This window comes from Carassius auratus, unplaced genomic scaffold (genome assembly GCF_003368295.1).
Source record: "Carassius auratus strain Wakin unplaced genomic scaffold, ASM336829v1 scaf_tig00214150, whole genome shotgun sequence".
NCBI classification, from domain to species: domain Eukaryota; kingdom Metazoa; phylum Chordata; class Actinopteri; order Cypriniformes; family Cyprinidae; genus Carassius; species Carassius auratus.
In genome coordinates, this window is record NW_020527538.1 from 414,108 (window position 1) to 439,578 (window position 25,471).

The 25,471-nt window shown below is 35.9% G+C and overlaps 1 protein-coding gene across 1 annotated transcript in view; it reads right to left on the reverse strand.

Moving 5' to 3' along the window:
• Window positions 1-25,471, reverse strand: part of LOC113091256 (ras GTPase-activating-like protein IQGAP1) — a 49,916-nt gene that overhangs the window by 21,014 nt on the left and 3,431 nt on the right. The window contains exons 2-14 of the mRNA XM_026256663.1: window positions 20,034-20,133; window positions 12,598-12,754; window positions 10,539-10,616; window positions 8,890-8,966; window positions 3,968-4,035; window positions 3,574-3,687; window positions 3,275-3,453; window positions 2,286-2,373; window positions 1,953-2,116; window positions 1,780-1,867; window positions 840-1,000; window positions 588-754; window positions 358-482 (exon numbers count right to left, since the gene is read on the reverse strand). Coding sequence (XP_026112448.1) covers window positions 358-482; window positions 588-754; window positions 840-1,000; window positions 1,780-1,867; window positions 1,953-2,116; window positions 2,286-2,373; window positions 3,275-3,453; window positions 3,574-3,687; window positions 3,968-4,035; window positions 8,890-8,966; window positions 10,539-10,616; window positions 12,598-12,754; window positions 20,034-20,133 — 1,566 coding nt within the window. The remainder of the gene's footprint in view (window positions 1-357; window positions 483-587; window positions 755-839; window positions 1,001-1,779; window positions 1,868-1,952; window positions 2,117-2,285; window positions 2,374-3,274; window positions 3,454-3,573; window positions 3,688-3,967; window positions 4,036-8,889; window positions 8,967-10,538; window positions 10,617-12,597; window positions 12,755-20,033; window positions 20,134-25,471) is intronic.

Here is a 25,471-nt window from a genome sequence, read left to right on the forward strand (position 1 = left end):
TACATTTATTTAGATAAAATCCAGTACAAACAGAAATATAGTGAAATATTATTACAGTTTAAAATAACTGTTTTCTATTCAGACATTTTAAAACGTAATCTATTCCCAAAATAGCAAAGCTGAATTCTCAGCAGCCTGAGGTCACATGATCCTTCTGATATGCCGATCATACATTGTACCCAAGAAACATTCTTTGAGGAACAGAAAAATAACAGCATTTCTCTAGAAATCTTTGGTAAAATTATAACTGTATTTACGGTCACATTTGATCATCCTTGCTGAATAAAATGACTGATCTCTTTAAATGACCATAAACTTTTGAACAGTATTGGACAATTTATTTCAAAGTTAGCTTACTCTCATGTTCCTCGTGCACCTGGACATTGACATTGTCGATGCATTTCTGAACATCATTCCAGGTGAGGAACTCATGATCCTGGACGAGGGACTCCGCTCTGAGACGGATCAGTGTGTCTGCATATCTAACAAAGCAAAACACCCACATGATGAAGTAAATTACCGAACTGTTTCTTAATGTGCCATACAGTGTGACACCTCTCTCTTTTTCAGTCATAGTATGACTGTACCTCTGAAAATTGTCAGCATCCAGACCACTGAAGCCCAGTGGAGAGTCACTGAGCTGCTCAATAACGGCCACAGAGTCTTTAGTGTCCAGCACCTCATTTAACACAGACACGGCAGACAGCATCTCCACAGCTACACACAGCTCCTCGTGAGTAAGACCGGCCTTGTTCTGAGAGGGTAAACAATTCAAACTGGCTGTGTAAGTACGGACAAGAAAGAGCTACACATGGAAGAAGAGAGATAAGAGAGCAGACCTGACAGCCGAGCTGCAGGCTGAAGAGCTCGGTCTGGTACAGTCGGGCAGCAGTGTGGTAAACGATGGGTAACTGGGCCTCTGGCTTCAGAAGTGCTTCCACAGTCTCTTCTGGAACCCCTCGCCGAATAGCTGCATTGATCGCAACAACCGCCTCCTGCTCTGTGTCCATCAAGAGCACAACAATCAGCAGGAGCAGACAAACAAACAGAACAACCATGCATAATTCAATATAAACTGGTACTACAACAGCAGTTTTCAATTGATCTGCATTGGTCAACATTGGCTATATATTAAGCTAATTTGCCTTATTTTACCTTTTTAAATCATCTAATGTTCACGGAATCTTTAAAAACCCTTTTTCTTTATTAACACCATTAAATGTTCAGAAAATCTCTAAATGAGTCAAAAAAACTAATGTCATGTTGTGCATGATGTCTAAATTCATGTGTACCGTATTTTCCAGACTATAAGTCGCACTTTTTTTCATAGTTTGGCTGGTCCTGCGACTTATAGTCAGGTCCAACTTATTAATCAAAATTAGTTTGACATGAACCGAGAGAAATGAACCAGGAGAAAACATTACCATCTACAGCCACGAGAGGGCGCTCTATGCTGCTCACTGCTCCTTTAGCCTACACTGAAGCCTACCTTTAGCCCTCTCCCGGCTGTAGACGGTAATGTTTTCTCTTGGTTCTTGGTTCTAAATAAATGCGACTTATAGTCCAGTGCGACTTATATATGTTTTTTTCCTCATCATGAAGTATTTTTGGACTGATGCGACTTATACTTAGGTGCGACTTATAGTCCAAAAAATACGGTAATGGTTGATTCTGAATGAGAAAGATTGAAATACAAAGCTTCATATATACAGAATATCGATTATACTCTCGTCTGTATATTATCACCTAGTCAAGGGTACATGTGTGTGTGCAGCATACTTTGTTTCTCGGCCTCTGCAAACTCGTTACAGGAAGTGACGGCCCTCTGAATCTCTTCCCTTTCCAGCTGAGCTCCAGCACCAGCCACCTGCATACAGATGTCAGAAACATCCTCATCAGACTCATTTGATTGAAAAGACATTTCACCTGATCTGGAAAGTGTGCTTTAGTACCTTAACTTTATGCTCCCTGTAGGAGGTGAAGTGCTCCAGGTAAAAGCAAGAGTTGTCATCAAAGACCCCCAAGAGACCAAGTGCAGGCAACCTAAGGCTGGCCAGGAGGGCTTTCTGGTCCTCCGAATCAAGAGCCTGATTTAATTCTTCAATAGCTGCTGATGCTAGAGAGAGAAAATCATTATTACCTTTAGTATATTACGTAAAACGAGTATTTAAAATAGTGTTGAATTTGAAATATTGCACTTAGATTTTTTTTTACTTTTAAAACTACAATAAAACTTAAATGTTTAATTCTAGTTTTATATTTCACAAGGAATGTCCCACACTCACTGTTCACAAGGTCTACACTGCTCTGGATCTCCTGCTGGGTCAGTAACTCTTCATACACATCTCTCTCTTCAGTTGCAACAGAGGAGCGCTGAACACACATACGATATGTCACAACTTATTTATTAACAAGACTTATGATTTTAAAAATGGGGGGTGGGGGCTGTGATCCAGGGTCTGGTTGGGGAGATGACAAGGTAAGATTAAGGAAATGAATGAGAACGCTGTTGATTTGATCCCAGCAAGAAGTAAGACATGTGTTATCACCATTGCGCCTGTGAGCAAAGATCTTAACACCAGGGTGAAAATTAAATGCAAACAAAACATGAATCCCTGAGCACTAATCCACAATTAACACACCCTTAGATGTGTACACACAACAAAATGACTATTCAATCGAGTCAACATCAGGGGATCAGGTGATAATGGAGTCAGCAGAGAGTGTGAGGAGTGTTAGCAGACATCAGCATTTAACGAGTGATGCTGATTCTGTTATTTTTTCATCAAAATCCTGCTGATTTTGCACGTAAAGGATTGCCGGAGCTTGTTTGAAAGGAGGCTGCAAAAAGAAACACAAACGAACTTGCTTTGCATGCAACCTTTGGATATTTGCATACACAAACATGCCTGACGTTTTTAGCAAACCATGAGTAATCTTCTCTGTAATTTAGCACTTAATTTAGGTAAAAAACCTTTAGGTTAAAAATATTCATATATTCACGTCTGGGAGTTTCTCACTGTTTGCTTTGTTTATAATGCATATAATGCTAAAAACCCTACAAACATACAAATGTAGTTTGCATTGGGTTTGTAAAACATTACTTCTGACATGCATAAATATTATCATTCTTGCAGCATATGCTGAAAATTTTGCCATTTTAAAATATATTGCCAATTTTTCCATTGTAAAATATATTTAAACATAAAACGGTTATTTTAAATTGCGTTAATATTTCACAGTATTGTTTTACTGTATTAAATATGTAGTTTACCCGTCCCGAAGCCTGATCCTCTTTCTTCTTCTTGGCTTTGCTCAGAGTGTCGTGGTAGGCCTGGGCCAGTGGTTTCTGTGTGTTTCTCAGTAAGGCATTGGGGTTCTGCAGAGCCGCCATTGTGACCTCTGCGTGACCTTTGTCAATAGCCTCATTAATGGCAAAGACAGCAGCATGCACTACAGATACAGATAAGAAAGAGACACAAATACATGTGTTCCTGAGAATGAGGATAATGTGCATTTCATTTAAATGTACTGACATACATATGAATGGATGAAATATGTGAAGTCACTCACATGCAGCTTCATCTACTGAAAGCTCATTGGCCAGGATGCCACCGATCTTGCTGAAGGCAGGCATCTGGATGCCATATTTATCCAGTTCTTTCCTCATGTTGCTGATTTCTTCCTCTGCGGAAAGAGAATATGAAATATCATCAATTAGATTAGCCATATGGTGGATCATGCATGAGTTCTGATTGCAATAAGGCACAATTATATGCTCTTTCAAATCAAAGTTTAAGGATTAGCCTTTGGAAAACAAATTTTTTAATTGTTAAAATCCCTCAAGTATTATTATTTTGGGATGGTGGGGGTGTACTGTGGTTACAGGCAGACTTAGTACTTTGGACCTGAGGTAAATTTTTCGACAACAAAATGGCATTCATTTTTGTGAATGACTGTGGTGTACCTGTAAAGTCTACTTTCCCCAACAAGTCCTGGATCTGAGGGGCAATTCCCAATTTGAACAGGTACAAACTGCACAAAAAGAACATATAAATAAATAAATGCACTTTACATTTCATATAATAAATTCAAGACAATGTAAGAATGTAGCATATTTCAATAAGCACAATCAATTTGCTACATATACACTTCAAAAGTAAATAAAAAATGCACATGAACACATATAGACATGAAATCTATACTTAAAACATTTTCTACTGCTTTGAGTTAGAAACAGACGTAAGAAATGAGTAAGAAATCATAAACACCATCTCTTCCACTCCCACTCTCTTGGCCTTACTGTAATATGAAGTAGCAACAGTCTAAAACTGAAAAGTGTTTATTGAAAAGTTATATTCCAAAGCAACTCCTGTCCTTATAAAAGATGATCAAAAATAGTTTGATCAACTTTTAAAAATGCCAAAATAACCTCAATTCCTACGATCTGTGTTTGATGTGAAATGTCCAACTGTACAATGAAACGTATTTTGATGCAAATTCTTCTGCCGCTTGGGAAAAGCTGTCAAATTATACAGACAAGCGACATGTTCCCAGTTTTATAGTGTGTTGTGCCCTAAGGCTAAAACCTGTAGAGAACCACTATTTTAAATATTTCACTAGCTTTGTTTGCGATACAGAGCATTAAAACCATTTCTGTAGTTTGAATGTTCTTCCGCTAGATGTCAGTGTGCAGTTGAGTTAAAGCCCTAAACCAGCTCTGGAACAGGAAAATAGCCTGCAGTTAGTGTGCAACACGTGCTGGAAACTGCATTAAACTTTTATCTGTCCACTGATTGAGGACAAATAGAGGGGTAATGAATTATTGAAGAGTTTAGAGTGGTGTGCGCCTGAGCGTTTATGCAGTAGAGATACACTTAACGTACCTTCCTTACCTTTGACCCCTACATCAGTAGTCAGAGATAGACACAGTCTCGTGTGAATTTATCCTCTGTTCTACAGAAGGGCCAAAGGTTAAGTGGCTTAGCGTGTGTAAGAGATGTAGCTCACTATACCGCATGTGTCACACGACTGATTATATTGTTACGGGCAAAAAAAAATGTATATACATTTGTCAACTATCTAATGCAGAGAATATATTAATAGTGATTTAATGATGTCTGAGCCTTATGGGATTTTCTCTGGACTCAGTCTGTGTTATCTAGTCGTACTGAGTGGGTTAACTACAGGGTCAGGAAGGAAGAGCATGTGCAAGGCAGAGGGAGGAAGCCACACAGCCCACACATCAGTCGACGGAGAGAGAGAGAGAGAGAGCGAAGGAAAACACTAAAAATCATTTACCGTGAAAGAAGCTTTCTTGTGGTCATTCATTAGACACACGCTCTTGTGCATACCGAATGATAATGTCTAAATATTACTACTTGCATATATTAAGATACTAATGACTTACCAGGCTTTTTACTTAAAAAATGATTCATGAATGGTTTGCTACACTCAGTCATTTAATGTTACAACTGAATGCTAAATGGAAGTTTCTGAGAAAAGGGGTGATGCTGCCAATGCAAAACTTTCTTGTGGGTAGTTGCCAAGGTGTTGTTACATGGTTACTAAGGTGTTGTGAGTTGTGGTTTGTTGAAGAGCCCACCTCTTTCTATGTGATATTACTGAACACAATATTTGGGTTTCTTTTTAAATGAACACTAATTTTCAAATGTTTTACTCAGTAAAATGTTGTAACTTTTTTTAAACCAATGTCTTATTGCTCACTAAGGTTGCATTTGTTTGATAAACATTGATTAGCCTATCCCTGTGATGGCAAAACTGTAGCACACAATCCTCAAGTAATCACTGTAATATGCTGATTTTACATTTCTTATTATTAATGTTGAAAGCAGCTGCACTGCTGAAAATAATCAAGATACATTTCTTGAGGCATTCAGATGAACTACAAATCTTTTGTTACATCATAAATGCCTTTACTGTAACTTCTGATTAAATGAATGCATCATTGAACGGACATTTTTAAGTACTCATAAATCTTACGACAAACTTATGAACGGTAATGTATACAATTTTAGCATTTTCTGGCTGTAGAAATTATCATTAGTTGAAATATTATGAATTAACAAAAACGAGCAATGATCAATAATGCACATTTATAAATTAGCATTAATATATATTAAGAGTATAATAGTTTATTTATAAATTAGTAGGGATGCACCGAAATGAAAATTCTTGGCCGAAACCGAAAACCGAAAAAGAGAAAACCAAGGCCGAAAACCGAAACCGAAACACCGAAAGAAATTATGCCAATTATTAGTACCATTGCATTTATTGCTATGACCGTGTACTAACTTTACTAAAATTAAGACATTGCAATTGCATAAATTAATATTAAAGTTTCAAAGATAATTACAATTACATAACGTATTAAAAAAAAAAACATAAAAATACATAATTACAAATGATGCAAATATTTATTAAGCATATTGCAACAATGCACAGTATAAAATAAAATTCTAACTAAAAATGTATCCCACTCATGTGTATATTTAATAATAATGTACAGGCCTACTGGCCTGCAGAAAGGTTTTAAAATGAACAGTTCTCTCATAAAAACAAAGTGCATTTAGGTGAAGTGCATTTGAAATTTTTCTATGTAGGACTAGAAAGTGCATTACTTCTCCAGTTGGCAAGACTGTTATCACTTCTGGGGATGGGGACTTCAGACAGATAACCATCTAGCTGTTGAGCAGTTGAGCTTGTCATCTGCCTGACATTTGAGAAATATTTGAGAGAGTGTATTTAAATAGGGCCAGGGCATAAATAAACATTTTTATCAAATTAAAGCAGAAATCTAGCATAAATACGGCTACAATCTGATATTATGTATGTGTGTGTGTGTGTGTATATATATATATATATATATATATATATATATATATATATATATATATATAGTAGCCTAAGAACAAAATAGCCAACGTATTATTATTATTTGAGGCACTTTCTTGCAGAATTCCACTGAACATATCAGACAGCGATGGTGCATGCCACTCATCTGGTGCAGAGACCAGTCTTTTTTTCTGCGCTCTGATCTGTCTCCTGCGCTTGGCGCTTCTCCGTCTCCACGCGGGTTCTCCGCATCCAGCGCGGCCTGGAACATTTCTCGTGCGCGCTGTCTTATTTCCGCATCCAAGTAACGTTAATGGTCTTTATAACGCGGATCAAGCACATTCGCAATGAAGTGCAGGGGATCCGAAAAGATCTCAGTGAGACGTGTGCTAACAGACTCTATAAGACTGTACTTTTCTTTGTTTTTACTTCGTGGTCCGTCTTAATCTCTTTGTTAGGAGACGCTTTAGTGCTGCGAATAAAGGAATACGAAGAGAGAGAATGTTCTCACTGGTGTTAAGTGAATGTCGCGGGGAGCTCGTGGTCTGCGCTATGCAGCACGTGCAGGTCGCGGTTTCTGTTTGCGTCATCACAACATTTCGGCCGTGTTGTTTCGGTGATAAAAGTCTATCGGCCGAAAACCAAAAAGGCCATTTTCGGCCGAAAATTTTCGGTGGCCGAAATTTCGGTGCATCCCTATAAATTAGCATTAACTTAATAGATAGCAATACCAACAGACCCAACATAACTTAAAATGTAATCTTTTGTAACATAATAAATGTCTTTACTGTCACTTTTGATCACTTTAATACATCCTTCCTGAATAAAAGTTTTATTAGATTCTATTTTATTTAAAAAACGATTGTAGATTCATGAGATGTATCTGCCTACTTAATTGACACCATGTAAAACTGATCAATATTCTCATAAGCTTTTATTATAAAGGCAGACATTTACAGTAGGGAGACGAGGTACTGCTTTCAGACTGTACGTAGCATATTTCCACTGGTAGCAAACTACGACAGGAAACAGAAACCTCTGCATATCTCTGAGTATAGACTTCCTGCAGGGGAGGGCGGGAATCTGATATCACAACCGTGCAGGATCACACCTCACAGCTCATACTTCAGAGCATTCAATCCTGAGCAGGCCATAAAAGCTCAGTGGAGATAATCCATGAAGCAAATAAAAACATAAAACATTAACTTGACGGATGTGCTTTCGTCCTACGGTGCTGCTCTCAGTGAGTCAATGATCTGAGGAATAGAGGTCGGCTGATATTGTTTTTTTGACAGCCAATGCAGAAGCCGATATCTTGGTAAGCAAAGGGGCTGATAGCCGATATACAGCCGATATCATTTTTTATTTATTTTTTATTATTAATATTTAAGAAATATGAAATCATTTGACAATGGATTAAAAAATTTGTAAAATAGACATAATTTTACTGTAGATGACAAAGTATTGTTTAATAATAACAAATAGATAAGTATGTATTAAAAATATAATTAAAAGGAAGTAAACACTGTAACAAACAGGGCACAAGTTTGTGTGCATTGGGAATCATATTTTTCAAATAAAGCCAAGCTAACACTCATTTTACATCCAGCACACAGTGAAAATGATATGAATATGACAGTGGGCGTCTCTGGAGCAGAGTGACAGGAACTGTCAGGAAACAGTCAGTGACAGGAAATGACCCAAGACAGGCAGGACTGATGGGTAGATGTACCACGAGGCACCCCCCAGTCACACCATTACCCTAAAAAACGGCAGCTTTTCTCAGCGGTGAGAATGCCATGATAATGGCTGCCAAGAGGAAGCAGTCCCACATGTTGATACTCAACAAACCTGCTGTCTCAACTGAGAGATCGTGAAACCATGACCACAGAGTAACTGCCATTTTTATCATATCAGGTTATGAAACCTGATGAAGCAAGCATCCTTTATTAGTTCACAGCCTGTGGATCTGTTTTCAATATTGAGCGAAAGAGAAGAATGAGAGGTAGAAAAGCATCAGAAGGTCTAGATTACCTCAGTGCATGAATGCAGTAGATCACCTTGGGCATATTCTTGCGATCATACACATCGGTGGTCTCCGGATAGAATATCTGAAAGAGGAATAGCAATATTCAATCTGTTTATAAATAATACACTGCAGTTACTGTGCATTATCATTTAAACATTTGGGGTCAGTAGGATTTTTTATTTGTTAGTAAATACAGTTAAAAAAGAAATATTGTGAAATATTATTACAATTTACAAATTAAAATGTTTTCTATTTAAAACTATTTTAAAATGTAATTTATTCCTGAATTTCAACTACCATTACGCCGGTCTTAAGTGTCACATGATCTTCCAGAAATCATTCTAAAATGCTGATTTGGTGCTCAGGAAACATTTATTATTGTCATCAAAGAGTTGTGTTGCTTAATAGTTTTGTGGAAACTATGATTCATTTTTTTTTTTTCAGGATGATGAATGTAATGTTCAAAAGAACATTTATTTAAAATATAAATAAATGCTTTTACTGTCCTTTTCAATGTAATGTGTCTTTGCTGAGTAAACGTGTTAATTTCTTTACAAAAAATAAATAAAAATAACTAAACAAATAACTGACCGAAAAAAAAAAAATGGCTGATCCTAAACTTTTGTACAGGTTTATGAATTAAACAAATGTGGGCACCTTCTAGACCCCTAAATGCATAGTTAACAAAAAAATTAATATTCTGTCATTATTTACTCAACCTATTGTTGTTCCAAACCTCTATTACCTTTTTTTTTTTCAGTGGAACATATTTTATTAGTCTGTTGTTGTTTTGTTTTGTTTTTTTGGTCCATACAATGAAATTCAATGGGCTCTATTGTTGATTGAATTGCTAAAATATCTTCTTTCATATTCCACAGACAAACCATATTGATACAACACACAATGCCAATGATGTTCTAGAGAATTATGTGCTACCAACTTTATTTGCAACAGTTTTGGAGGATCGGTCCATACAGTTCCATACAGAAATGATTTACTAAGTCTGAACAGGCCTCCTGAACCCCACTGAACACCTTCAGGATAAACTGAACAGCAAGTGTGAATCAGACTCCATCACACAACATCAATACCTGACCTGACTTGCTAGCAAATCCTTGTAGCAATTTTCAAAATCTAGTGCCAAATCTTCTCACAGCAGCAAAGAGCAATCCAACTCCCTAATAATGATGTTGAAATTAAACATTCAGTAAGCACATGTGGGTGTGTGACAGTGCACATATTTTAATTAATAGTGCATCTAAACATGATGCCCTTTTGCTTCTGTGGCTTTGAATATTGCACTAAACATTGCACTAGGTCGGAGGAAGCTTTAGTTTTTCTGCCCATGAGTGAAAGAGAGACAAACTCAGTCAAAATGATTGACAGGGCCATTACAAATTTAAGTAGAAAATAATCAATAAAATCCTTTATGCATTCATTTTATAACAATGGAAAATTAACTAGCCATTCACCCATCCAAACTGACAGACTGGCACACAACATGTACAGGACAGTTTTGTTTTGTCTGATTCATTCCACTAACTCATTTCAGTGTAAGTCTAATAAAATGCATCTTATGTTATCTTCAAAGAGAGAAGATGGCAAAGACATGTCAGTGTGTGTGTTTCTTTAAAAGAGTGTATTTGGGCCTCACCTTGGGCAAACCAACGGACTCCATGGCTCTGAGCCACTGCACAGTGTTATCTGTGTGTCTGAAATGAAGTCCTGAGTGCTGGAGAAAGTACAAAACAAAATAAATACATGAATCAGTGTTAATTTCGTTGACTAAATATTTTCGTCATTATTTTCGTCACAAATATATTTTTGCGGACGAAAACGAAACGAAAACTAAAAAAGAAGGCACAGATGGAGACTAAAACTATGACTAAATTGATTGACATTATCGTCAACGAATAAAGGACGAGACGAAAATAGACTGTGACGAAAATCAAATCAGCAGACGGGAGAGATGCGAGGAATTAACAAAAGAACCGGCAAAACTGAACAGGCGAGACTGCATGAGAGAAGAGAACCAATCCGAGCCTGACTTATTGAGACGTGAAGCGAAGGATTTCAGTTTTTAAATGAGCTCCCGGGAAGACGGCATTCGAAGAGGTGATGTCTAAAAGAGCGACAAAATGTCCACAGCTCACTTCACGTTTGACGACGAACAAAACAAAACAAAGTGTAAAGCACGCAGAGCGCTCATTCGTGGCAAGAACACAACCAATTTTAAAAGACATTTACAGACGAGCCACCCGGACATTTTCTCAAATGTAATTTCACAACGATGTTCTTTTGTTTATCGAGCTAAGCAAAATTGGAAGACTGCAGTGCGTAGATGTTGTAGCATTAAATATTACGAACTGAAAAGTACTGTAATATAGCCCCTTCTTCAAGTTAGATGAGAGCACAATACTAATACGTATTATTATGATACATACATTTGATTAATACTAATGTTTAGTATACTTTATAATGTTCTACTTGTTGACAATATCACAAATATTTCTATATTAGTCATGTGAAACGTGAATGTTCACATCCTATCATTATACATACTAATCTAGTAATATTGTAGTATTTAAAACATACAATATTGCTAGACAAATGAATACCTTATAAAATCTTGTTACTTTTTTTATCCACCCAACTTATTAAATATTTACTTTAAATGTATGCACTTATTGTTCAGCTCAGCTGTAAGCTTTAAGGTCCTGGACCTAACTTTATTTTTCTTTTATTGATGGTCAGTTGGCAGCTAGTTATTGTTTACATTATCATGACAGTGTTTGTTGCTGCATAAAAGCTTTTGAATCGAAATAAAGACACAGTTGTGTTGAAATAAAGTTGAATTTGTGTTTTATATAATTTGGTTAAAATTGTCTAGTAAATCTGTTATTGATTTTAGTCTTATTTTAGTCGACTAAAATACCAAACAATTTTAGTCGACTAAAATAAGACTAAAATTAAAACAAATCAGATGACTAAAACTTGACTAAAACTAAAAAGAATTATAGTCAAAAGACTAAGACTAAAACTAAATTAAAATTTTGTGTCAAAATTAACACTGACATGAATTCCTACATTCCTAAATCAGCTACTAAATCCATCCTGATAGCATGTGCAAATAAACATCACTATCATTGGGCACAATTCAGTCTCAGTGAATTCCCGCTCTACTATTTCTCCTCCAACGGCAATGAGACTTTTGGGAAGTGAGGATGTCTGTGTTGCATTAAGGAAAGGCACATCTTGACTGTGGCACTATGGCATACTGGCTTTGTTTACACACCTATTATTAATACTTTTGGTAACACTTTTGTATAGGGTCCAATTCACACCAATAGCTAGTTGCTTATTAGCATGTCTATTATTAACATATTGGCTGTTTATTAGTGCTTATAAAGTACATATGATGCATGACATCCCTAATCCTACCCAATACCCTAAACTTAACAACTACCTTATAAACTATTAATAAGCAGCAAATAAGAAGTTAATTGAGGCAAAAGTCATAGTTAATGGTTAGTTAATAGTGAGAATTGGACCCTAAAATAAAGTGTGACCATACTTTTTGTATTTACTAACAGGTGTGACTTTCCAAATTTACTTTTTAGGAGCGGGTAACACATTATTTTTGTGCTGAGATAAAGAGTTGCTAAAAACCAATAAAAAAAAAAGGCAAAAAAACTAAATCTGAAAATCAGTACCTTATAACGAGATTGATCCCTGTCATAAATCTTCTTCACTGACACCAATTGGGGAGCAAAAAAGTTAGCCAGTTTGCCAAGGTAGACACCATTCCTCAAGCCGTTCTCCAGTTCTGTGGTAGGAGGCAGCTGCTCTTCCAGACAGGCCTCAATCCATCTGAAACCAAAAGATTCAAGTATTAGCTCCTCACACAAGCAAAACATATACTATTGCCCTGGAACTGCTTCCGTGTACAGCAGTGAGTGCAAGCAAGATTAAAGTAATTATTACGTTTTGCATAACGATTATTTTTCTTACAAAAATGCATCGATTTGCTAAAGGAGGCCTTTGTTCACCCCCCGGAGCCGTGTGAGACACTTTTTTTTATAAAAAGGGCGCTTTTTATTTGACTTCTTTTGGACTGATGCACTGCAACACCCGCTGAGTGCAAATTGAGCTTGAATAATTTTTTTGATATAACTCTGACTGGATTCATCTGAAAAAAGGAATGTCAATATACACATAGGATGCCTCGGGGGTGAGTAAAACGCAGCTTAATTTTCATTTTTGTGTGAACTAACCGTTTAATAAACTGATATCAAATGTTAAATGTTACAAATGGTAGGTATTTTACTACAGCATAAAACCAATACTTTCTAATGATATCAACATGTTTTAATATGCATTTATATACTGTATGTTTTGGTGCATTATTGAATATACATCTACCCAGAGATTTCTTCTGAAAAAAACAAGTGTGCTAACAAGTTAAACCTTTAAATGAATTACAGAAGAGGAAGAGCACATAATCAATTAATAAACACTTTATACCATGTAGGGAAAAGTTTGAAAGCACCATTATGCCTATGGGCATCAACAATTCTCTCTCTCGGTATCATAAAAACTCGTTAAAGAAGCGAAATGTAGCTTATAAACAATTTATACCAGTCTGCAGTTCACTGGTTCTTCACTTTAGTAGATGAATGGTTGAGATCTCACACAGCCTCCTAAAAATGATCATAGCTTGTCTTTTCGATACACTGCAATTGTCACAAATCTGGTCTATGAACTTCTGTTTGTTCACCACAAGAGGTCATTTTCCACCACATGGACTCTCACACCACACAGACTGTTACACATCACCCTGGACTGCATTTCCCATCATCCACTGCACTGATTGCACACAGATGTAACCTATCACACGCTCACCTGAATGCTATTACACACACTATATAACACCTACTCAGATCCTGCTCAAGTGGCCGTGTATTGTTGTTTCGCTGGTCTGTGATAGCAACATTAGAGAGCCATCCTGAATTTGCCTAGTTTCTAGTCTTGGTGTGTTTAGTCTAGTTGTGGTTTTGGATATCTTGCCTGTCTTTGTATTGCCCCTCTTGAAATACTGTTTACCCCTCGCCTGGACTGTTGCCTGTGTTTCGGATTAACCCTTTGGATTACCTTGTTTGGACATTGGTCCCTGGAGATTGACCATGCCCATACACTGGACTACTCTTGTGTATTATCCTCAATATACCTGTTAGCCATTGTTTGACCCATGCCTGTTATGACCACGTCTCTTAATAAAAGCATGCACATGGATCCGCTCGCTTCACGTCTCTGTCGACCCATAACAGCAATACTTTATTATTCACTTATTTCAGATGTAAGAGTTCCTAAAGCACACCCAAATGATTAAATCTCAATTCCCCCAAAAAAGTCAAATCACGAGGACCACTGCCTGTTTGTGATATTCTCTTATTTTTAGGAAAACCCTTATGCTTTAACAGTCACATTAAAAACTTGGAATAAAGAACATGAGCCAAAATGTGAAAGAACATCAGGGGTTAATGCCAAATGTTCAATATTGGCTTTTCTGACATAAATGGTTAAAATCAAGGTTAAGCTAGTACTACAGTCAGCCTTCAACCCATGAGTCTACACAGAAAAAACTGCAAAAAAATCTCTAAACATATTGCCACTCTTTGCCATCAGGGAAAAAGCTAAGGAATGCTGTTTTTTCTGTTGTAAACAAAACACATGCATCACAAGCCTCACCACAAAAACTGAACTCATATTTTATGTTATAAAAAAACATCAAAAGTGACATTAAGGCTTAAACTTTTCGCAAAATATTTATTTTTTTCCCAAATATATATTGTTCTTTACAACTTTCTATGAATCAAATAACCCTACAGAAAAGTCATGATTTCCACAGGAATATTAAGCTCAACTGTTTACAACGTTGACTGAAAATGTTTCTTGAGCATATTAAAAGGATTTCTGAAGAATCATGTGACACTGAAGACTGGAGTAACGACTGTTGAAAATGTAACTATGCCTCCACAAGTATGAAAAACATTTTATCTTATCTTCTATTAAAAAAATAAAAAAATTGATTTAATAAATGCAGCCTTGGTAAGAATAAGAAACATATACATGTATATTCTATATTTGGTTTCCTTCCAAAAGAAGTTACAATCAATAATTTTAGAATAATTTCTAAGGTTTTAATGTGCGATAAAAGCTGAAAATCATAGTTTATTAAACAATTATGGACTAGTTTATTAACCTGCAGTCTTGACATACATGCAGTCACTTCACTACTCAGTTTTCCAGATCACTGAATCAGTGAAATTCACCTGGATTCACCATTACAACAAACAATATTCCCAACTGGTTGCTAGTCGGTGACCAGCTGCCTTCAGCTCCATTTAAAAAGATCAATTATCTGTAATTCATCTGTTTTGCGAATTTATGGGTTATCTATGCTTAAGTAAAAATGTCTATAATCAGTGTTAGAACGGACAGATCTGGTTAGAAACATTAGGCTAATACACTGAAGAAAGTTAAAACTATGTAGAGTTAAGTGAATCAGTTAAAATGTCAATATGCAACATTTTTGCGAACCTTTGGTTAATTATTTGTCAAGTCACTTCATTCCTACAGAAATGAGTTCAGAGCTGGTCAATTCTGGAGGTCACAGGTGAGGTGACTGGCAATTCTTTCTAATGGGACATCAGATGGCATTCCTTGCATGTCCATCCAACTCTTAAGGTTGATTTAATTAAAGACAACATAGATGAAATCACAATGGCAAAGAAAACACTCTGCCCAGACATGTGTCAGCAATTCCCCAGTCTCCCACAAAACCGGCTTTGTTTCAACACAGCCCATATGCCTCTGAATGTGCCTCTAAATTACATCACACTGGTGCATGAGATCACATCACTGATATCTAACCAACAATGTGACATACAGTTTCAGTATCAAGTCTTCATGTATACTACTGTATATTCGGTCAAACAATAATAAATGGCCTTTCATATGAGAAACAGCTGTCTGTAAAAGAGGCTAAAACTGACTTTGGTCTTAAACTTCATATGAACAGCACTGATGTAGGATCAATCCATTTTTCAGCTGATCATTACCACTATTAACCATTTTCACTACAGAAATGGCCTACTTGCAGCACACTTTGTCACCCATGACAAATTATAATATCCATTATTGAGCTGTGACACAAAAGGCAACTGACAGGGGAAATTTTAGGTCAATTTCAAGCATTTTAAACCCCTCCAGCCATTGTGGTAATAGTAAAACATCTACTACACCATTGTGAGGTGGATCACAAATGGTTTTACTTTAGTTCATCAAGAGTTCATTTGATGTATTAGTCAAAAATAATATTCGTTATATTTTGGCACAAAACTTTAAGTCACAAAAGAAGATATATGGAGAAACATTTGTAACCCGACATGTTTGGTCCCCATTGAATTCCATTATATTTTTTGATCCATAAAATGAGAACCGAAGCTGTTTGGTTACCCACGTTCTTCAAAATATCTTCTTTTGTGTTGCACAGAAGAAAGAAACTCATACAGGTTTGGAATGGCATGAAGGTGAGCAAATGATTTCATTTTTGGGTGAACCATCCCTTTAATGGGATTAAAATGCATTGCACCTTTTACGATGAAAAGGAGTGTTGCTGTATCAAGATATGTGGCAGACCCGATCAGAAGAGTAGTATTCGGCTGCTGTGTACACCTCTCCCTGTTCTCCCTTATCTCTACCAAGACTGCAGCCATCTGGAACACTGTCTATGAGACATCTGACTGTTTACAGCCCTCAAGCAACCCTTTCCTGTGATTGTTAAGCTGCAGGGGTTTAAACTGTAAAAAAACATTCAAAGCTCTACTCTACACTGACTATGACTCATAATAAACAGCTTTGACTAGTACGTTACTTCAACAGTTTTGTACTGTGTGCATACAAAAAACAGCATTATTGGTCTTTAGATGAGTGTTCTGACAGCAAAACTGCACAGAGGGAACACACTGTGGGATAGTATTCCTTCAGTTGGGGAAAGAACACAGCAGTGGACCGCAAATATCTATTTGATCTGGCAGTTTACTGAACAGGACTGAGGCACAGAGGTCAACATCCTATTTTATCACTTTTCACCTATTTATCTGACTGTATGTGTCTGACATGCTACTGAATAGAAAACCATGACCTGCACTAAACAGGGTCTGTGTGCTGCCTACTGAGGGGGTGACAGGGCAGCTGGAAGCATTTGGTGTACAGCAGAAACATTATAAGTGAGAGAAAACAGACCAGCCTGATCTCACAAGAAGACATTACTATTTTAGAAGTTGGCAAGTTTGTTGGAATTTGTAAATTTTGAATAAAACAGAAACGTACATTTTTTGGTAAAAAAATAAATAAAAAAAGCTGAGCATGAAGGTCCACACTTAAACCTAACACTCGATGGGGCATATTATTAATTATGAATTATCATGAAGGTTTTAAAGACCATTTGTTGAAAATTAGGCATTTGTGCATAATTATGCTATTAAGCTCTTATGCATACCAAACCCTCATTTATTTGATCTAAAATACAGTAAAAACTGTTTTAAGGTAAATTATAATTATTATAATTTTAATATATTTTGGCAAAGCTGTCATTTCAGCATCATTACTCCAGCCTTCAGTGTCACATGATCCTTCAGAAATCATTCTAATATGCTGATTTGCTGCTCAAGAAACATTTCTTATTATCAATGACAAGAACAGTTGTGTTGTTTTGTGGAAACTCTCATGCATTTTCTGGGGGGATTCTTTGATGAATAGAGTTTTCAAAAGAACAACATTTAGTCCTGACCCCAAACTTTTGAGCAGTACTGTATATTATTGAAACATAATGTTGACAAACCAGTTTTGGAAAGTTACGTCATTCTCCATTCATTAGGATGTACGTGTATGCCTGTCAGCAACACAGAAATAGTTAGCCAGAGGCATTAAGACAACCAGAGTTGAATGACTTGCATAAAACAACTTTGCATATTGAATTAAAAAAAAACTATGTACAATGATAACATCATAACTTGATGTTAACACTGAATTTGCCTTGTTTTTATATTAAGACGCATGATTACCCATTTTCCGTACTTGGCAGACAAAGTAGACAAGTAGCAACAGTACTACCAAGAAAGGAGAGAAAAAAAGTATTTTATCTCGACTCAGGAAATGAGAAATATAAGCTCCTAAAACAGAAACAGTACTATAAAGTCTAATTAATATCTAGACCAAAATACCCTTAAATCATGTATAATAGACATTTTATTTACAAATGATGTAAAATAATAAATCTTATGACTAATGAGGTTTAGGGAATCACACAATGACAAAATCAGAAATGTTTCACAACTAGGTCCCCCAATCTAAAATAACATGCTGTGTTTGTTTAAGTCAGCAGGTACAAAGTTTCCCAGTCACAGTACTGGAAAAGGGGGGTGGGATTATTGTGTAAGTATGTTTGCCACTTGTCAGCTGCAACAACAGTCCAATAGATCTGGAGTTAATACACAGTTGAACAAATGATGCATTTATTAGATCAAAAATACAGTAATAACAGGAAACCTACTATTTTGTATTTGAATATCTTTTTTAATGTAATTTAGCACTGTAATGGCAGAGGTGAGTTTTCAGCAGCCACGACTCCAGTTTTCAGTGTCACATAAACCTTCAGAAATCATTTTATTAAATATGCTCAGTGGAAATTAATTGATTTATTATATTTAATTACATTTAAATGGATGACAGCAAACGTGGTCATAAAAAAAAAAATGAAAATATTTTACTAAGTGGATTTCAAAACCTAACATTGCCACCACGTGTAATGAAGTCTAGTAACATCTCAGTAACGATGTTTCCCTTATTTTGGTAACTCTGCAAGCAAGCTCTTTACTGGTATTGTAGGTTTTACAAAAAAACACTACAGTAATCGCCTGTTTTGATGCTGAGCGTCAGATAATTAGCCTCTACTGGTGACTCTTGACTTCTAAGTGGAACATAAGGATGATATGTTACCTTGCTAACAAGCAGATTAGTGACCAGTCTTATAATCCTGTTCCGACAAGACAGGATTCCCAGAACAGAGGCTTTGCAACTAAGCCATGACCAAGTCTGCGCTGCCAGGAAAGCTAGGATGTGTAACTAACAACTGCTTCATTAACTTGCACTCTTTGATCTGTGTCATCAAATGAACCGTGCAGAATTTTAAACTATTATGTTGAGATCTAAAAAAAAATGTCCTCATCTTAGAACAATGCTCACTGCAATACTCCCTCAGCTTCTTTCATGCTTTCATCAGATTTGGGTCAAGTTCCCAGTGATACAAATGACTGCCAATGCATTTAACAACTCTCTGCGTCTCAGCAGCGAAACCAGACCCAGCCCTCACAACTGGAAATGTTGAAGCCATGCACGCGATATGCCTGGTTCTTAACCTGAACAAACACTACCATTCAAGTGTTTGGGGTAAATACTATTTTTTTAAAGAAATAAATACTTTTATTCACCAAGGACACAATTAATCAAAATTGATAATAAAGACCTTTACAATGTTACAAAAGATTTCAAATAAATACTGTTCATTTGAAAGTTTTATTTATCAAAGATCCTGCAAAAAAATAAATAAAAAAATGCATCACTGTTTCCACAAAAATATCAAGCAGCACAACTGTTTTTGACATTGAAAATAGAAAAATATTTCTTGCACAGCATATTAGAATGATTTCTTTAGGATCATGTGAAAGCTGGAATTAATTACTTTTTTATTATCATTGTTATTATTACTATTGTTGTGGCGTATTCTCCTGATACACAATGGCTCTAAAATACACTTATGAGCTGCACACGGAACAGGATCGCTGCAGGATTTTCACCTTCCTGTGAAAGGTTTGTAAGTATATTTATTTTGCCATCCTGGTTAAAATAATACCGACTAATCACAAATAGACTACAGTATCACAAATAATGATAAGTTATCACACTGTGAGCACAGCCATGCTAGGCAGGATTACCTCTGTCCATAAGAAAAAAAAAGGTCCTCAACCTTTTTTAGGAGAATAGTCCATATGAGCCATTTCTTTGAAATGTATGCACTTCTACTCACTGTTTGGCTTCCTCTAGGTGACAAAGGTATTCATAAGCAATATTCTGCCTCCTCCTCTCATCCATTTCTTCTGCCGACAGCCTCTCATCGTCCACAATGGCTGAAAGGAAACAAAGGAACAATTAACATAAACAAAGGAAAAGGACAGTTGGGGAATGCAACACCAGATATCAAGAATAGAGGGTAGTTTTCCATTTGTGGTGGAATAACACATCAGAATGCTCAGCGTGACATTTTCCTCTCCTGGTGAATCAGCTAACTGTAGCACAGTCAACATTAACTAAAGTTAATGAATGAATATCACAGCGTGTAGCCAAGTTCAACTCTTCTAATTATATTTCCTTCAGTCTTTGTGCGTTTCAGACAGATGTTGACTTAAAGTCACCCTGGAATCAGCTTTCAGCAGCATGAACTGGAAAAAGTGTTTCAAAGTTCTTTCATCTGTAACACACCACACTTAAACAGCTATAAGATCAACCAGACAAAACACTGAATGCATGTGTATGCTTGAGGAATTTTACACAATATACAGTACACACGTGCAAAAACGAATCAGCATCTCTTTCATCACTGTCAGTGGGACGTGAAAGCATCAGATGGCAACACCTTCACGTCTAGCGGCTGTCAGCTGTCAAGTACTGTTACATACAAAATCGTTTGTGATTGACCTTTATGTGATTGCTACTACATCAGCTCTCCGCCCCCTACATCTTCACAGCACCGCCAAGTTCAAGGCATTCACTTTATTTCTGGTTAAGTAGAGCTGACATCTTCTTGCATATCACTTAAGCTTGTCACAAGAAGTGGTTGATCAGTCTTCATTTGATGTAACTGGGCCAAAGTAATACTTGATGACATGCCATTAACTGTCACTTAATTCACGTGAGGAATGAAAGTTTTTCATAGAACTAACTTTGCTCACATTTTTTTGCAATGCAATGACCTTTAAATAACTGGTTTCAAAGTGATTTTAGTGGATGTGGATTCCTCAAGTTCACACTGGTGTCCTGAGAAACAGTTTGGGATTTGTTAAAATTTTTCTCTTATGCTCCAGGCTGTGATTATTTGATCAAATTAGAGTTGCAAAGGGTTGGAAAATTTCCAGTAATTTTCCATGGGAACTTCGTCTGGGGAATTTTGGCAATACTGCAAATTTGATATTTACCAGGAATATATGGGAATTTTGGGGAATTTGTGGGAATTAATTGGAAATTTGGGAAAATGTATAACACATACAAACATATATATATATATATATATAAAAAATTTGATCATAGGCTCAAATGCATGTAAAAAAATACACAATGACATTTGGATTTTTGGAGGGAAATCTTTGATGCTTTTACCAGTGTTTATTCAAAATAGAAATCTTTTCTAACAATAGAAGTCTTTACTTTTTATTAATTTTAAAGGTTAGTTCAGCCAAAAATGAAAATTAAGCTTTAATAAATTACTCACCCTGAAGTCATCCTAGGTGTATATGACTTTCTTCTTTCAGACGAATTCATTTGGAGTTATTTAAAAAAATTAATAATTTGAATCTAGCTTGTGCTCACAGTTTTAGACGAAGCAGTTCTTGGGGAATGACTTATGGGGTCAGCTTTGCACTTGCGCTGTTCAAAAGTGACGAACGCAGAAACGCAGTGGAGAGATCAAAACAAAACAATGGTCACTAATTATAAGTACAAAACGAGGATTTGTAAAGAAGAATATCAGAGAAGACTGGTTTTGGCTGAACTAACCCTTTAACACATCCTTATTGAATAAAAGTATTAATTTATAAAGAAAAAAAAATGAAAAATACTGGCACAACAGTTTATAAAATGTAAGATTATAAATCAGCATATTAGAAAGATTTCTGAAGAAGCACTGTCACTGAAGTGAAGACTGAAGTAATGATGTTTAAAATTCAGCTTTGCATCACAGAAAAACATTCTATTTCAATATATATATATATATATATATATATATATATATAAATAAAATATATATATATAAAATCTTGTAAAAAAATATATATATATATATATATATTTATATATGTGTGTAATAGTGTTGCCGTGGTAAGGCAAATTTCCCACCGGTTAATCGACATGTAACAACAACGCTAATACCGGTATCACCGTGTTTGAGTCCACTTTTCCCCTCTTCCTCGATTTTTAAATAGCTTATAAATGCATGCGCATTATACATTCACTTTCGCAATTGCCGGCAATTGGCTATTTGGCGTCAATTGCTTGAATGGACAAAAAAAAAAGCTCACAGATATTAAATACAGACCTTTTATTAATATAACGAATAAAAATGCCCCCATGTATAAGCTGAAAAGCCTGAAAATCTGCAAACTGTGGACCTAGATAAATAAGAAACATTGAACGTTTATTGCCTAGCCAATATTAGAACGTTATTAAAATGAATAAGAAAATAAAATAGGCCTAAATAAATTACACAAAGTTTAAATAAGATAAAACCATATAAACAAGAAACATTTATAAAATAAAAACTTCCAAAATGACCGTAGCCTAAATAAATGACAAGTCAGTACTCTAAAAAAAAATAAAAACACTATAAATTGGCATTTATTAACGGTGCTTGCAGAGGTTTTTTTATTTATTATTATTATAGTGAATGCTTTCTTTTAACACCGCCAACACCGTCCATCGGCAAGTGTAATATGTAAAACAGAAAACCATTATTTTCAATTGTAATACTGCACAATATTACTGTTTTGTTCTGTATTTTTTATCAAATAGTGATGTGACATACAGCCCCGGGGAGCAGTTGGGGGTTCGGTGCCTGGCTCAAGGTCACCTCAGTCGTGGTATCACCGGCCCGAGACTCAAACCCACCACCTTAGGGTTAGGAGTCAAACTGTACTGTAAAACTGGCTAGCAGTAAGAGCATCAGAGCTTGAGCTTGTTTATAGCTTAGTTTTGTTATATCTTGATTTTACAGGCAAACTATCTATTGTAAAAACACTTTTTGGTATTTACTAGTTAAAGGGGGGGGGGTGAAATGCTCGTTTTCACTCAATATCCTGTTAATCTTGAGTACGTATAGAGTAGTACTGCATCCTTCATAACTCCAAAAAAGGTTTAGTTTTATTATATTCATAAGAGAAAGATAGTCTGTACCGATTTTTCCTGGAAAAACACGACCGGCTGGAGGCGTGACGTGTGGGCGGAGCTAAAGAATCACGAGCGCCAGTAGGCTTTTGCGTTGAGAGCGTTTGGAAGCTGTGACATTACCGTGAGGAAAAAAACATCCAAAACAAACCATGGCTAACAGTCAGATTCAGCGTATATTTATGATCCAGAATCAGATCCAGAGGCTGAAATTTAACAAGAGCAGCATCAGCAATGACGTCTCTATGTGGTATGTACTGAAACTGTATATTTGCTTAGCGGGTTTGGAAAATGACTAAGTTCCACTTTATGTCGTCTTTTTTTTTTTTTTAAGCTGTACATGTGGAAAGTGCAGTTTGATGCCAACATCGCATGTTGTTTACTTGATGTGCTTACGCGCCGATAGCAAGTTAACAACACAGAGATATTTGAAGCAGTTTTACTCACCACCTGCGGTTCCAACACCTTTTTCGTTGGGATTGCATCATCCTTAAGAAATAAACGATGTGCAAATCCTGCGTCAAACTGGGCCTTGTTTGTAAAACAAGCATCTTCGAAATGCAGGAAACAAACAAAAACACTTGCACAACTCCGTTGATGCTCTGTAAAAATAAACTCCATCCACTGGTCCCTTAATGCTGTTTTTTTTTTTTTTTTGTAATCTGTGCAGGGTAGCCTTGCCCTGGCAACCAAAAACACACTCCTTTTGTGACTTTTCGCTCTCGCTCTGATCAGGAAATGCCTGTGCTCAGCCTCTCAGTGCTGTGCTCTACGGGAGCGCACACTCTTCCGGCAGAAGTGCCTTAGGACCCATATAAGGAAATTCCGCTCCATCTAACGTCACACAGAGCCAAACTCGAAAAAAACTTTACGAAACTTGTGACAAACCGGAAGGAGTATTTTTGGAAAAGAAATACTCCTTCAAACGTACAACTTAATTTTTGAAACTTTGTCCATGTTTAGCATGGGAAACCAACTCTTTAACAGTGTAAAAAACTCAGTATGCATGAAATAGCATTTCACCCCCCCCCCCTCCTTTAAACTTGATTCCTGTAGATCAAATACATTTAAAATATCAAAACTTGATGTAGTCGTTGGGCTCAAATGCAGCAAGTGTGTCTTCAGAGAAAATGGAGGGGAATTCCCCTCTTAGGTGACTAGAGGAGAGTGTGTGTATGGGGGAGGGTCATTTTTAGACATCTGATTCATTATAATCTCACCTAAATATTTGTTCCAATCTATGGTTAGTTCAGTCAGTGTTTTTATATTTAGATTTTATATATATATATATATATATATATATTTTTTTTTTTACAAGATTTTATATATATATATATATATATATATATATATTTTTTTTTTTTTTTTTTTTTTTTTTTTTGTTTTTACAATAGTATAGCCTGATTTAGTTGCAAAGTATACTACACACAGTATACTAGAAAGTATACTACACAAGTCAGTTTTTTTTTTTTTTTTGTAATATTCATGTAATTTACAACAATACTTTCCAAGATGGAGATTTTGATATTTTGTGTGGAGGATTTAAGAAATGATTTGTTCATGTTATGGAGGAGAGTACAGTGCATGTAGGGGGTGTGGCCTCCATAGCCCTGCAGTAAGTGTGCAAGTTACTGAGCAACGTGTAGGGAAGAAATTAAACTGAAATTTCATTAAATCAAGTTGTTTTAACCAAGATTATGCTGCAAGAATTTTTCACAACTACATTTAAGTCCCCAGTTCCTGCAATTTAGCAAATTTCCAGTTTATTCCGGTAAATTCCCGTTAATTCCCATAATGTCATTTTTCTGCATTGTCACATGATCTTTCAGAAATCACTCTAATATGCTGATTTTCTGGCCAAGAAACATTTATTTATTATGAACAATGTTGAAAATCAATTGTGCTGCTAAATGTATATGTGGAAACCGTGACCTTTTATTTTTTTTTATTTTTTTTTTTATTTTTTTTACAATTCTTTGATTTCTTTTGAAAGTTCAGCATTCATGCCGAATAAAATGAATTACAAAAATTACGGAGCCTAAACTTTTGAATGGTAGTATATTTCTGTCAAATATTTTGAATGGAGTGTGTTTGTGCTACAATACTTTCAAATAAATATCACATGATGTCACATTTCATTTAATACAAAAACTTTCATTTTTAAATGTACCATTGTATCACACACACACACCATATCCTCTTGGTTCCAACTAGCAATAATAGTTGATTGAACAAATATAATGAATAAGAAAATGTTATCAAATGCAATCAACACAAACAAATTCAGAGTGATGGAATTATGGTCAAACTGAA